This window comes from Papio anubis, chromosome 13 (assembly GCF_008728515.1).
Source record: "Papio anubis isolate 15944 chromosome 13, Panubis1.0, whole genome shotgun sequence".
NCBI classification, from domain to species: Eukaryota; Metazoa; Chordata; class Mammalia; order Primates; family Cercopithecidae; genus Papio; species Papio anubis.
In genome coordinates, this window is record NC_044988.1 from 5,100,198 (window position 1) to 5,114,233 (window position 14,036).

The window sequence follows — 14,036 nt, forward strand, 5'->3', positions numbered from 1 at the left end:
GCTCGCTGCAGCCCCACCTCCCAGATTGATGCAATTCTCCCGCTTCAGCCTCCCGAGTAGCTGGGATTACAGGCACATGCCACCACACCCAACTAATTTTTGTATTTTTAGTAGAGACAGGGTTTCACCATGTTGGCCAGGTCTTGAACTCCTGGCTTCAGGTGATCCACCTGCCTCGGCCTCCCAAAGTGCTGATATTACAGGTGGGAGCCATCGCACCTGGCCCCCCACATTTCTTTCAAAGCACCCGAGTTGAGGAGGGGAAATGGCATGTTCTGCCCAGGTGCTGTTACCTGTGAATTTAAAAAGAATGATAAAACCAAATTTGAATTAAAAAAAACCTTTTTTTGAGAAGGGTCTGGCTCTGTCAACCAGGCTGGAGTGCAGTGATGTGCTCTCAGCTCACTGCAACCTCCACTTTCTGTGCTCAAACGATCCTCCAACCTCAGTCTCCTGAGTAACTGCAACTACAGGTGTGTACCACCATGCCCCGATACATTTTTGTTATTTTTTGTAGAGATAGGTTTCACCATGTTGGCCAGGCTGGTCTTGGACTCCTGAACTCAAAGTGATCCCCTCACCTAGGCCTCCCGAAGTGTTGCGATTACAGCTGTGAGCCACCGTCCCCAGCATGAATCTGCTTTTTATCACCATATAATGTCAATTTTAAAGTATCAGGGATATAATACACCTCCATTGGGGGGGGAATCAAGATACAGAACATTTCCAGCACCTTAGAGGTTTCAAGGAAATATTTTAATGCTTAATATATTATTTAATCTCACCCCAACTCTCCTTTTGCAGGGTGCTGAGAAACTCAATTGCAGTCATGTTTAAGCTCCCCTGGCCTTGTAGGGGCGTGGGAAGGACTGAATTTTGTGAGTCCTAAGGTCCTCTCTCTCAGGGATTACTTACCTCCAGGAACGGCTGTTTCTGCCACCATTTCTCAACCATCCCTGTGGAGGGTCCTGAGCAATCTCCCACCCAGCTTCCCCCCGCCAACCCCCTCCTTTTTTCTTTTTGAGACGGAGTCTCACTCTGTTGCCCTGGCTGGAGTGCAGTGGCACAATCTGGGCTCACTGCAACCTCCACCTCCCGGGTTCAAGCGATTCTTCTGCCTCAGCCTCCCGAATAGGTGGGACTACAGGCGTGTGCCACCACACCCAGCTAATTTTTGTATTTTTAGTAGAGATGGGGTTTCACCATATTGGCCAGGCTGGTTTCAAACTCCTGACCTTGTGATCCGCCCGCCTTGGCCTCCCCAAGTGCTGGGATTACAGGCTGAGCCACCGCGCCCGGCCTCCCCCACTTTTTTTTTTTTTGAGACAGGATCTCACTTTGTCACCCAGGCTAAAGTGCAGTGGCTTCATCAGGGCTCACTGCAGCCTCAACCTCGCCGGCGCAAGCGATCCTCCCGCCTCAGCCCTGCAAGTAGCTGGGGCTACAGGCACACATACCACACCCAGCTAATTTTTTGTAGAGATGGGGTTTCGCCATGTGGCTCAGGCTGGTTTGGAATTCCTAAGCTCAAGCGATCCACCCACCTCAGCCTCCCAGAATGCTGGGATTACAGGCATGAGTCACCATGCCCGGCCCCAGCCTCCCTTTTGAGGCCTAAAATGGGGGAAAGAGATGCTCAAAGCCTTCAGCTTATTTTCCTGAGTCACTGGCCTGATTTCACTACAATTCCCAAGGCCTGGCAAGGTGCCCAGCCGTTCTCAAAGTTGGGTCTGCAGGTCCTCTCTTTTTGAACTACATAACTGTAGATGTTCTTTACAATGTATACGTCAACCAATGCAATATACTGCAGCAGACCGAATGCTGAAGCACATGTGACAACCTATTAGATCAGATTTTAAAAAGATTCACAAAAGTGTAAAACAGTACCACTCCTTTATTTTGGTGGTGGGCGGGGAATGTAATGTTTACTTTTTTTTTTTTTTGAGACGGAGTCTCACTCTGTTGCCCAGGCTGGAGTGCAGTGGTGCCACCTTGGCTTACCGCAACCTCCGCTTCCTGGGTTCAAGTGATTCTCTTGCCTCAGCCTCCGGAGTAGCTGGGATTACAGGCGTGCGCCAACACACCCGGCTAATTTTTGTATTTTTAGTAGAGGCAGGGTTTCACCATGTTGGCCAGGCTGGTCTCGAACTCCTGACCTCAGGTGATCCGCCCGCCTCGGCCTCCCAAAGTGCTGGGATTACAGGCGTGAGCTACCGCGCCCGGCTGTTTACTTTTAAACGAAACAAACAACAAACTTTAAAGCATTTTAACTTACAATGTGGTAACATTGATAGCTGTAACCCCCATAAGCAAAAGCTTGGGGCCTTCATGTTTATGAGTATAAAATGGTCCTGAGACTAAGAGTTTGGGAAACGCGGTAGCTTTATGAAGCGGTGCCATTCTTGCCGCCGCATCAGTGAATTTAGGAGCGGGACGGTCGTCGGTCCTCTGCCTCACCGCCAAGCAGGAGCCTCGCGCTCCAACTGCGTCCCTCGAAGTCTTCGGGCAAAAGCGGGGCTGGGGAGTCCAGTCGTGTCGCCAAGCCACGTTTCCTCGCGTGGAATGTTGGACAATGTTCTCTACCTCACAGGACCATCGAAATGACTGCGTTGGGTATCCCCGTGACATGTACGATGAGTTAACACCCTATTCTACAGAAAAAAAAGCTGAGACTCAGAGACCCCAAGAGCTTTGCTGGGGTCCCGCGACTAAGCGGTCCCGAGACCCAGACAACCGGGCCACCCGGGCAGAGCCGGTCACTACCGGGCGCCGAAAATCCGCCGGCTTCTCCCGCCAGCTACACATCCGGCGCCGAGGCCGGAAGCTTCTCTTCCGGTTCCCAAGACCGCGTTCCGGAAATGAGTCACTCTACCAGTACCTAAAATGGCCGCCGGCCCATCCACCGTCGCGATCAATGTAAGGAAAGTGGTCACGAACCCGGAAGTTGCCCGACTCCGTCATGGCAGGCGCCGGGGGCGTGGCTTCCGGCGGCCACAGCTTGCTAGTAGCCGCCGCGGGGTCGAGCGGGGGCGGCAGCTGACAGGCGCTCCTCCCCCGACGGCAGCGGCTGGTGCCCAGCGAGGCGGGCGGCCCCCAGCTCGCGTCCCCGTGTCCCAGCCCGCGAGGCGCCAGGGCTGCGCCTGGGCATGGAAGAGGGGAAGATGGACGAGAATGAATGGGGGTACCACGGAGAAGGCAATAAGAGCCTGGTGGTGGCCCACGCGCAGGTGAGCGGCGGACGTGCGGCGCAGGTCCGGTACCTCACTCCGACGGCCGGTATCACCCCGCCCCCAGTATCCGTTTCCCCAGCAGGGTCGGTTCGACGTCCTCCTGGTACCTTCCTCCTCCCCGGCCGGTCTCCGGAATTCCCCCCTACCCCGTGGGTTCCTCATCACCCAATATCCCCTCTCTACTGGGTCAGTCTCCCATTCCCCCAGATCCCTCTCCTGGCCGGTCTCTCGTCCCCTCAGTATTCCCGTTCCCCGTCAGAGTCAGTTCCACGGCCCCCTCCACGCCCCGTCGGTGCCGCTCTCAGCCTCACGCGGTGCCGCCTCCCTCCTGGATGCCCGCCGGACTGCCAGGCCGCAGTGGGGCGGAGGCTTAGCTGGGACAGAGGGCCCGGCCAGCACTGGAGGAAGAAGCAGAGTGCCCACAGTGCTGTTACTCTCAGCACCAAAAGAGTTCGGCCTCGTGAGACTACGGAATTGCTGTGCTGTTAATAGTAAGGGGATGTTACCCACAGGTCCCTTCTCAACCTTTTAGAATTTGAAGGGTTTCACCTGAATTCAATGAGGGTGAAAGTTTTAGAAACTGCAGTAAGATCTCGCAAAGGTGAATCCAAGAGTGAAGGATGTGGGTCTGTGTGAGGGCCCAGATCTCTTTGACCTTTTGCTGTCTGGTACAAGCACGCAGGAATGTGGCCGGCTGGAAGGGGGGAGGGGTGTGAGGGAGGCGAGGATAGGTGTCATGTAGGGAGGAGTTAGAGCATGGGTGTTAAAGGCACAGGAATCTCAGTTCTACCACTGCCTGGTGGAGGCTCAGTGTTGACATTTGTGAAGTGGAACTACTAATAGAATTCACTTTGTGGGATTGTTGGAAAGATCAGTTATGCAGGAACCCATCAAGTTATGCTTAGCAAGTGATAATTATCATCCCCTTGGACAGATAGATAAAGTGAAAATAAGAGAGGTTGAGGGCACTACCTCAGTCCAACAGCTTGTCAGGGATGATGTAGGCAGTGGAGTCCTGCCTTGCTTCTGTTGTTCCTATGCTGGATGCATTGGTCAGCTGTAGTGTAAGCTGCAAACACCCAGGTAGTCCCCAGGTTGTGCCTTTGGATTTTGTTGCTCTTTAGCATAGGGAACTAAAGAGCAGAGACTATAAGCTTTGCTCAAGATCTTTAGGTGAATTAATAATGGACCAGGCTAACGTGAAGCTGTCGTTCTCTTGTGTAGTCAGTTGTTGGGGAAAGTGAGGGATATTTCCGCTTGAGTCCTGATGTTGGATTACTGTGCTGATCCCCTGAATCCTTTCCCAAAACAAATACTAATCTTCCAATTCCTTGGTAAGAATAGATGTATCTCTGCATTTTAGGTAAACCTAAGGCTTTCTTTAGTGAGGGCTGATATATTAAGTTTCAAAAGTAGTGGCAGATGAAGCAGCAAGTTTCAGGCTTGGAGCAAAAGGACACCCATGTTGAAAGAGCAGAGGCTTTGACACAGTTGCCTCTGGCACTGGGATCCCTCTGCATGTTCCCGACAAGTGCATGTCCACCCTCTTCCCTGAGTCCACCCCCTTTCCTGAGCAGGCATCTCCAGGGCAGCCTGGCCCTACCCTGTTGCACAGCTCTGATTGTAATGCTTGTTTATTTTTATTTATCTATCTATTTAGAAATGGAGTCTCATTCTGTTGCCCAGGCTGGAGTGCAATGGCGCGATCTCGGCTCACTGCAACCTCTGCCTCCTGGGTTCAAGCAATTTTCCTGCCTCAGCCTCCTAAGTAGCTGGGATCACAGGCTTGCGCCACCATGTCCAGCTAATTTTTGTATTTTTAGTAAAGATGAGGTTTCACCATGTTGGCCAGGCTGGTCTCAAACTCCTGACTTCAAGTGATCCACCCACCTCGGCCTCCCAAAGTGCTGGGATTACAGGCATGAGCCACCACACCAGGTTGATTGTTTATTTTTTCTTTCACCTTTTCAAATTTACCTACAGCCACTAGGCTATTCTAGACCTATACTATTCGTTCTTTTTTTTGAGACGGAGTCTTCCTCTGTCTCCCAGGCAGAGAGAGTGCGGTGGTGCAATCTTGGTTCACTGCAACCTCTGCCTCCTCGGTTCAAGCAATTCACCTGCCTCAGCCTCCCAAGTAGCTGGAATTACAGGCACCTGCCACCATGCCTGCCTGCTTTTTTTGTATTTTTAGTAGAGATGGGGTTTCACCATGTTAGCCAGACTGGTTTCAAACTCCGGACCTCAAATGACCCTCCCGCCTCAGCCTCCCAAAGTGCTGGGATTACAGGCGTGAGCCACTGTACCCAGCCTCATTCTTTGTTTTAAATCTAAATTTGCTTTACTGTACTCATTCCTGTTTGGTTGTTGTTTTTAGCTCATCATTTGAAATGGAAGATTATCACTGCACGTAATCTCATGAGAAAATGTTTCCCATCAAGTTAAGGTCAGATGGAGCCTGTGCCTGATATGGTAACCTGAACCAAGCTGAGCCCACCAGCTCTGCCCTGTGGTGTATTTGCTCAGGCTGTGGACCAAGGAGGAGAGAACAATTCCTGGAAGACAGCTTTTTAGGAACTGTTGAGTTTGAGCAGAGGGTATGTGTCAGTGGGATAGAAGATGGGTGAGGGAGAACAGGAGGAGTCTGTGGTCCTGTGGATGCTGAGCATGCGCCCGGCCTCCCTGCAGCTGGGTGTGGGAGCAGGTGGACCGTGCTACTCTGCTCAACTCCTTAGATCCACCTCATTCAGTCCGAGAGAGAGGGAGGCCTTTGCCCAGTTTTTCCAGGTAAGGAGAGGGTTGCTTTCTCTGAGAGGGCATCAGCTCCTCTCAGAATTGAAATGTCCCTAGTGAGTCCTGTGCTGACCCCCATGCCCTCCACCGTGAGAACATGATTCACCTTCAGCCAGCCTGAGCCGGTCCTGCAGGAGCCGAGGGTCTAGGTAAGGAGATCTGCATGGTCATTGGCTGTCAGCACTAGAAGGAGCACAGTGACGTTCTTCCTGCAGTATGCAAACATGGGATGAGAGAGAGCCTTCTGTACAGCGCAGTACTTGTAGGAAATGAGGCCTGGGGATGGAGGAGCAAGGTGTGGGCTATAGGAGGGTGTGCTCAGGGTGGGCAGGAAGGTAAACAGCAGGCCAGCCATAGAGAGGCATTTAAAGGTGTTCCTGACAGAAGGTGGTCAGCTTCCCCAAGGCCTTTCCACTCAGAGATGGCCCAGGACGATTCTCATTTTGCCTGTCAGTTTGCATTCTGCCTCTGGGATGGTTGTGCACCTGAACTTTCCCAGGCGCAGGTAATGACGGTGTTCTCTGCCTTGTGTGGTGTGGACCCTGTGGCATGCTTGAGAGGCTCTCAGCAGCCTGGCATGTTCCCTGGTGGGTGTTTGGAACCTCAGACACTGACCCTGTGGGGGCTCCTTGGTTGGGGGAACTTCTCATCTGGGCAGTTTCCTTGTTGCAGCCTGAAGGTGCAGTACTTGGGCTAGTGACCACATCTCAGGTTAGCGAAGTCCACAGACTGCCCCTTTATGCACTGCCACAGGATTTCTCTCCCGTGTTACGCCTGCACCTGCCTCCTTCACCTTCAGCTTGTTGGTTTTGGCTCAGTGTCCTGTCCTGTGAAGGTCACTTTAGGTTTGGTTTGTCATTCCATCTCCTAGGTGTCTTTAGATCTGGATCGTGCACTTGTCTAGGGCACTGAGCCCCTTCCGGACCACCTCAGCCTTGGGGAGCAGGGGCAGAAGGGGGCCCACTCCTGTCGTGACACTAAGCCATCATGATGTTTTCCTTCTTACTGACAGAGGTGACATGAAAGACTTTGCCATTTAGTTGGCTTACCAGCAAAGAACATTGATCACGTGTGGACAAAGCTGCTCACTTCCAGTTGTTCCAGTTTCGTGACCTTTCTGAGAGTCTGAGAGCTTCAGATCATTTCTGCAAATTGTTTTGGTGCCTGGGGAGTTTTGGTGTCCCTTTGGTACCTGTTTGGTGCCTGGGATATTTGTCCGGGCATTGAAGGTGAAAAGTTGAAGCAGTCAGGTGCCCTCTTACTGTTTCTCTTCTCATCTTGTGTTTTAAGATTTCTGGTCCATAGATCATATATATATACATATACATATGTGTGTGTGTGTGTGTATATATATACTTTTTTGCCATACAGCATTATTTTGTATATCAAAATTTTAATAATTTAGATGATTATTTTGTAGTGGATGGATTAAGTCATTCATATGAAGACCTGTTTACAATGTTATGTGGAAAAAGCAGGTTACAAAAGAAGATGCATAATGTGGTTATAATTACAAAATGATTGGAAGAAAATACATGAAAATGTTCTAAGTGGCTGTGACTGGTAGTATCCTGAATTGCTTTTACTTTTCTTTTGTTTTTAAAGTGTTTTCTAGATTTCCTGCAATGGATAGGTATGATACTCAGGAAAAAGATTAATTTTTTAAAAGTTAATACTCTTTGATTTACTAATTTCTGTTCTAGTAGTCCGTTCTAAGAGATAATCAGAAATGTAAATAAAGATCTTGTACACAAAGATATCCATTACAGAATCACTTAGAACAGGTTAAGTGGAAAGCCATTGTGCAGTCCTGCAGGGCTGTTAACTGGGCCATACTTCCTACTGTGGATGCTAGAAGCACATACATTTATGTTCTCTATTTTTTTCTGACCATATAACATATGCCAAGCCCTTGGCCGCTCCCTTTTACAATTTTTAGCTGGACCTAGTTGAAATAGTCTTAGCTTTCTGTTACTGCCAGCATTTTGTTTAAACCGGTGATGTATTCTGCATTTGGGATTTTTAATGGCGTTCTGGGCTGACGCAGCTGATGTGGCTTCTTTCCTAGTGAGGTTCCTTCTTGTCTCAGCTGAGCTCATTGGAGAGCTGTGCTTATGGCTCGCTCTTTGTTTATTCCCGTCTTTGTATCTGCAGTTGCGTGCTGAGGTCTGCTTTTTGGTGACTGTCAGCCTGTGACGGTGCCTCTCGTGCACAGGGGTTTGTCGGTTTGGCCTTGGCTCACCTCCTACTTTTACACCTTCTGAGGTGACACAGCCACTTTCCTTCTGCCTTACTGAGCCTCCTTGGTCAGAATTCAGTCAGAGCGAAGCTCCCCAGTGACTTCCTCTGTCTTCTGAGAACTGCTATCCAGGAGGGTGAGAAAAGCATCATTGCTGTGTCTGCAGAGAGCAAGGCTGTGCCTAGGGCCCGGCCACTCCTGCCTTGTTGCCAAGCAGTTGGGAGATCTGAGGGCCAGGGCTTGTTCACACTTCCCTGTGGCCCTCACTATGGGCCTCTAGGCAGCTCTGCTTCCTTTTACAGGTGGCCAGGCTTTCTGTGCCTGTAGGGTCAGCCCCACACACCAGATGTGCCCATCCCCACAGGCCTCCCCATGTTCTGAGTGTTGTGTGCGTGGGTGGCCTCCCCCATGGCCCACACCTGCGCCTGCTTCAGTCCTGCAGAGGACACCATGAGGTCAGGATGGAGTTGCTGAGGCTTGAGAAGGATGTGCCCCATACGGGTTGGACAAGGGGCCAGCACCTACTGCTCCCTGCCCACCGGCTGTCTCCAGTCTGGCCTCCTTGCTCTTGCCTGCAGAGTACTGGGCTCCCATCCTCCACAGGTATCTTGACAATGTCACATCTTCATCCCGTGTCAAATGGGCTTTGGATTTCTGTCTGAGGCCACGCATTCCCAGTGAAGCCAAGCTCACCCTTGGGAGCACCTCCTGTTGGAGCCCCGTACCGTAAGCCCTGCTTCTTGTTCCCTCCATGGTCCTACGCGTACTGGACGTCCCTTTCTGGGTTGCAGAGGTGGACTTCGGCACCTCCTGGCCCCAGTGACTGACAGACCCTGGGCAGCCTTCCTCTGGCTGGGACAGAACTGGAGCTGGAGCTGGAGCTGTGGGGGTGAGGTGAGGAGGGTCTACAGGGAGGGCAGCCTCTTGAGACTGGACATTTGGGATCCCCCATGGCCCCTGCCTGGGAGTCATCTTCACAGTTCAGGAGAAGCTGGAGCTGAGCGTCGCTTCTAGAAGGCTGGGGCAGCATCCTGAGGGGTGACCCCTGCTGCTGTTCTCTTTTTCTATCTTCCCTTCCCACAAAAGTCGTCTGATCTCAGCTTCAGTTTATCTCCTCAGCCTGATGGAAGACTTGACCTTGGTCCTTGTCCTTTGACCGATCTCTGGAACAGCTGGTTTTGTGAGTGATACCCCTCCAGAGTGAGTCCTCCGTGGGTGACAGGAAAGTCTCTCCTCATCTGTCCTGAGAGGCTCTTCTAGTTAGTAGCTTTAATTCCACCCATGAGGTGCCCCCTCAGGCTTCCCATTGGCAGGTGTCCCTTTTAATGTATTAGGGTTTTTGTGGCCTTCTATTTTTATTTAACACCAATTGTTGCTTCTCTCTGAAAATATAGAATATCAGAAGGAAGGAAGTGGAAAACACCCAGTATTTCTCTATGAAGAGAACAACTTTTGTTAACACTTTGGCGCACTTTCTTCTAGTCTTTTTCTACTTATTGTCAAGCATCGCTTCGCACCAGGGATGCACTCTGAGAGCTGCATTGTTAGGTGATGATGTCATATGAACACACCTAGATGGTAGAGCCTGCCTCACGCCCGGGCTGTATGGGGCAGCCTGTGGCTCCTAGTCCTCAGTCCTAGTCCTCAGACCCATGCAGCATGGTTCTGGACTGAGTGCTGCAGGCCGTTGGGACACACTGGGAAGTGTCTAATGGGAAGTGGGATACAATGGGAATCTAAACGTAGAAACTGTGGTATTATAATCCTATGGGACACACCATTGTTTCATGCAGTCCATCGCTGACCCAAGTGTCGTTATGTGATCCATGACTGTATTTTGCTTTTATTAGGTAGTTAAGAATACTACGTATCTGTTTCTGTTTTGGGATTTTTTTCACTTAATTTTATAGCACAAATATGTAGAAACTCCTCATGCACGTCTTGTAGGATGCTCAGGGGTTCCCAGTGTTGCGTTGGCCGTCTTCGTGGGTGGGTTTTGCCGAAAGTCTTCGTACACATGTCTTTGAGCTTCTGCTGCTCAGGCTGGGCTCTTGGGTGAATCAGGCTCCTTGGCACATGTTGCAAATCGCTTTCCACACGGCCGTGCCGCCTGCCCTCCCGCTGCAGCCCAGGAAGGGGTTTTTATCGAAATGCTTTTTGCCACTTTTGTAAGTGACGAGTTGTGTCCCTTAACTTTTTAAATCTTGGGGTTATTTAGTGTGTGTGTATAAATGCATCACTCCTCTTGTTCTTCCTATTGTTTGCTGTTTTTGACTTGTTAAAATCCTTGATTTTCATTGAATTTTCCAAGGCAGTAGCTTTCCTGTTACCAAGAATAAAGGTGCAGCTTGGGCCTTGGTCTAGCATTGCTCTTGTTAAGAAACACCCCAGCCCTCAGACTGCAGAAGTGTCAAGTTCTTCCCTTGCAATCTTAACCCTTTTGCCTCACTTTTTTTTGTTTTTTGAGAGGGAGTTTCGCTCTTGTTGCCCAGGCTGGAGTGCAATGGCGCAATCTTGGCTCACCGCAACCTCCGCCTGCTGGGTTCAAGCGATTCTGCTTCAGCCTCCTGAGTAGCTGGGATTACAGGTGTGCGTCACCATGCCTGGCTAATTTTGTATTTTTAGTAGAGACAGGGTTTCTCCATGTTGGTCAGGCTGGTCTCGAACTCCCGACCTCAGGTGATCCGCCTGCCTGGGCCTCCCAAAGTACTGGGATTACAGGCATGAGCCACCGTGCCTGGCCCTTTTTCTTCACTTTCAACATTTTATTCTAGACGTTAAGAAGAAGGTAAGCTTCAAATATCTGTTTTCGGATACTTTTTGAAAGAGGAATAGTATCATTATCTCCGTAGCTGGTAAAGATGTGGTGAGCTGGCAGGAGCTCAGAGCCTGCTGGGGTGTTGGTTCTTGTCCCCTCCTTCATGGGAAGTCCCCCAGGTGGCTGTGTTCACCCCCCTTCCCCAGCCGTGGGTGCCCCTTGGACTCATTGTGTCTTTCTGCTAATGAGAGCTGCTACGGTGTGTTTTCACCTGTTTCCTGCCAGCTGCCTGCATGAGGGGAGTAGGGCCCTATGGCCTATGCATTACTGAAGCCCTCAGCCTGGCACGTCTTGGGGACCACCCACCTCAGCCAGCCCAGCCTGATCAGGCGCCTCACATGGGGCAGTTGGCATGGGCTGTAGAGGATAGGTGAGCTGAATGTGTCTGAGTTTTGGTATTAATGAAAACTGGCTGATGCTGTGGTTCCCCTGGGGGTGTGTGGGTGGGTAGATTTCTCGTGATAGTTTTTGGATCATAAATGGGTGGGTGGAGAAAGCAGTTTCCCTTGAAATGGACGAATCATTGTATTCAGGTTTCCTTGGTTGGCTGTGACTCTTGGGCTCCGTAATGGGAAGGGATAGCAGGAGATTTCCCGTGAGTGACAGCAGGGAGGTCAAGCCACTGTGTGTGGATGTGGTGATGGAGGAAATGTGAGGAAGGGGCTGGGAGGGCTGAGCGGGAGGGCCGCTTTGGGCTTCTCTGCCCAGGCTTGGAAGGCTTGTGTCCATGCCCTCTCTTGGGGGCAGCACAGTACCCAATGCCCCCAGCCCCTGCTGGTGACTCAGTAGCAGCGAGGAGCCTGGCCACCGGAAAGACGCTGAGAACCTCCCAGGGTCCAGGCCCTCCTCTAAACTTGGCTTCACCCCACGTGATCTTCCCTCATTCTGTAAACCAGGACTCAGTTGCCCACCTTAGAGGGAGAGACGGCTGGAGATGATGGACTTTAGGAGTGTATCGTGGGCCCTGAAGCACTGGTACTAGCACCTGCTGGCTATTGCAATAATAATTAATAAGTGCTAGCGGGAAGAGTGGTGTTACTTTATTATCCACAAGGACTGAGGCCTAAGGCCTGCAATCATTTAGGCCGACATCTTTTTCTCCTGGGACCTGTGTATGGTTTTTCTTCGTATAGTGCCCTGTTCAACTTATTTTTTAAAAATTTTTCTTCATAAGCCAGATAATGGCTTTCTGAATTATACTTTATGTGAGTAGTTTTGTATGTAATAATCATAGGAAATTTATAATTTCCATTTATAAATAGACAGAAAAGACCAGTTGTTCCCACCTTTCCTGGCAACAGAGTGGCAGGGAACTTTGGAAAGCTGAGTCCGTATTAGCAGGTGAATGCTGCCAGGGGAGGGGGTCCTATGTTCTTGTAGTTGGCATTTCTCTTCCTGGGCCCACTGAGCTCCTTCCTCTGAGGCTACAGTGGGGAATTTCTGCGAAGAGAAAGCTCGTGTGTCTCGGCCTGGCGTCACCCTGCCCAGGACTGCTCAGGACTGCTTTGCTACAAAAGTCCATTGTGCAGCTTATGAGTTAGTTCTGTGAGAAACCGAGAGAGGCCTTGCTTTCCTGTAGGTGCCGCAGAGCTCTGTGCATGCATTCTGGCAGGTGAGTAAGCTTGGTCCCTGTGGGTGGCGGGGTTTGCCCTGTGTGAGGGTCAGGGTGAGAGCTTGCACCATGGCAGCCTGGGTCAGTTTACACTAATCAAGGATTTAATGTAATATATTTTCTTATTGTGTTGATTTTCAAGCATGACCCTCAATCACACTTACACATCACTAGCTGGGCATCGCTGAATGCCTGCCATCGGTGGAGAGCTATACTGTGTTTGGTGCCTAATTGTTGGAGGGCGGGTCAGGCACACTCAAATAGCACACACCATCATGTGTAGGTGAGGAGCAAACACACTTTTAGGGGAGCGAGCTTCTGGAGAGCTGTCGAGAGTTGGGACTTCTGTCGATCAACTTCTGCCTTTCCTTAAATTGTGGTGGAATTATAGTTCCATTAAAATGATCCTTAGCCAGTCGATTCCCATGATTGATTGTTGATGCCTGCCTTCAGCTTGGGAGGGGACAGCGGTAGCATGCATGCCTTGATCTTGGCTTCCCCAGGTCTCAGCTTGGGGCTCAAGGAGGGGACAGCTATCTGCAGCATAGCGAGCCAGGAGCATGGCACTGGCTGGGAACTGGAGCTCAGTCGGAGGAGCCCAGGGGGCCGGGTGCCTGGGATTTAAGAGCAACAACGTACATTGTCTAAATAGGGCTGTGGGGAGCAGGTGGGGGAGTCTGGCTTGGTCTCCATAGGGCCTTTGTTGCTCCTTAGGCATCTTTTGATTTAGAAAATGGCCCTTCCTAAGCCGTCTTCAGTGCAGCCTGCTTCCTCCCTCCTGCTTAGGCTTTGCCCTGTGGCCTCAGCAGGGGCGCTACCCAGGGCGTTGGACCCCCCCACCCTTGCACTGCAGCTAGAGCCCCTCCCAGGCGCATTCTCCTTCGTACATATGATATATGTTCTTAGAATGTATTTTTTGAACATTTAACAAATTGAAATATTCAAAATAAAGATAAATTAAAAAGAAGTTATCATAATCATTGCTACTTGGAGATGTTGTTAAACTTATGCCGAATGTCCTTTCAGACCTTTTGATGTAGACACATCATACTTACTTTATTTAAACATTTTTATTTTAAAAACTTGAAGTGTAACAAATCTACAGAAAAGTACTCAGATCATGGGTATAGCTTAATTATCACAAAGTAAGCGGACCCGTAATCCTCTGACCAGTCCCTTCTAGAACCTTCCTCGGCAACTATTCATGCACACCCAAGGGGTGGGCACAAGGGGTCAGTGTTACCTGTTTTTTGAGCTTTATATAAATAGAATTACACCCATATGTGTGTGTGTGCACGTGTGTTTCTCTTTTTATGAAAATTGGCTCATTCCATAAGCCCTGTT

At 50.3% G+C, this 14,036-nt stretch overlaps 1 protein-coding gene across 5 annotated transcripts in view; it reads left to right on the plus strand.

Annotated features, from left to right (window-relative positions):
* The first annotated feature begins 2,867 nt into the window (after positions 1-2,867).
* The window catches only part of IPPK (inositol-pentakisphosphate 2-kinase), a 63,741-nt gene continuing 52,572 nt past the window's right edge, over positions 2,868-14,036 (plus strand). For 3 of the 5 annotated variants that reach the window (XM_003911984.3, XM_009189196.4, XM_021927702.2), the window contains exon 1: positions 2,868-3,227. In XM_003911984.3, the coding sequence (XP_003912033.1) occupies positions 3,147-3,227 (81 nt within the window). In that variant the 5' untranslated portion in view covers positions 2,868-3,146. The other 2 variants (XM_021927703.2, XM_009189197.4) reach the window with 2 other exon arrangements.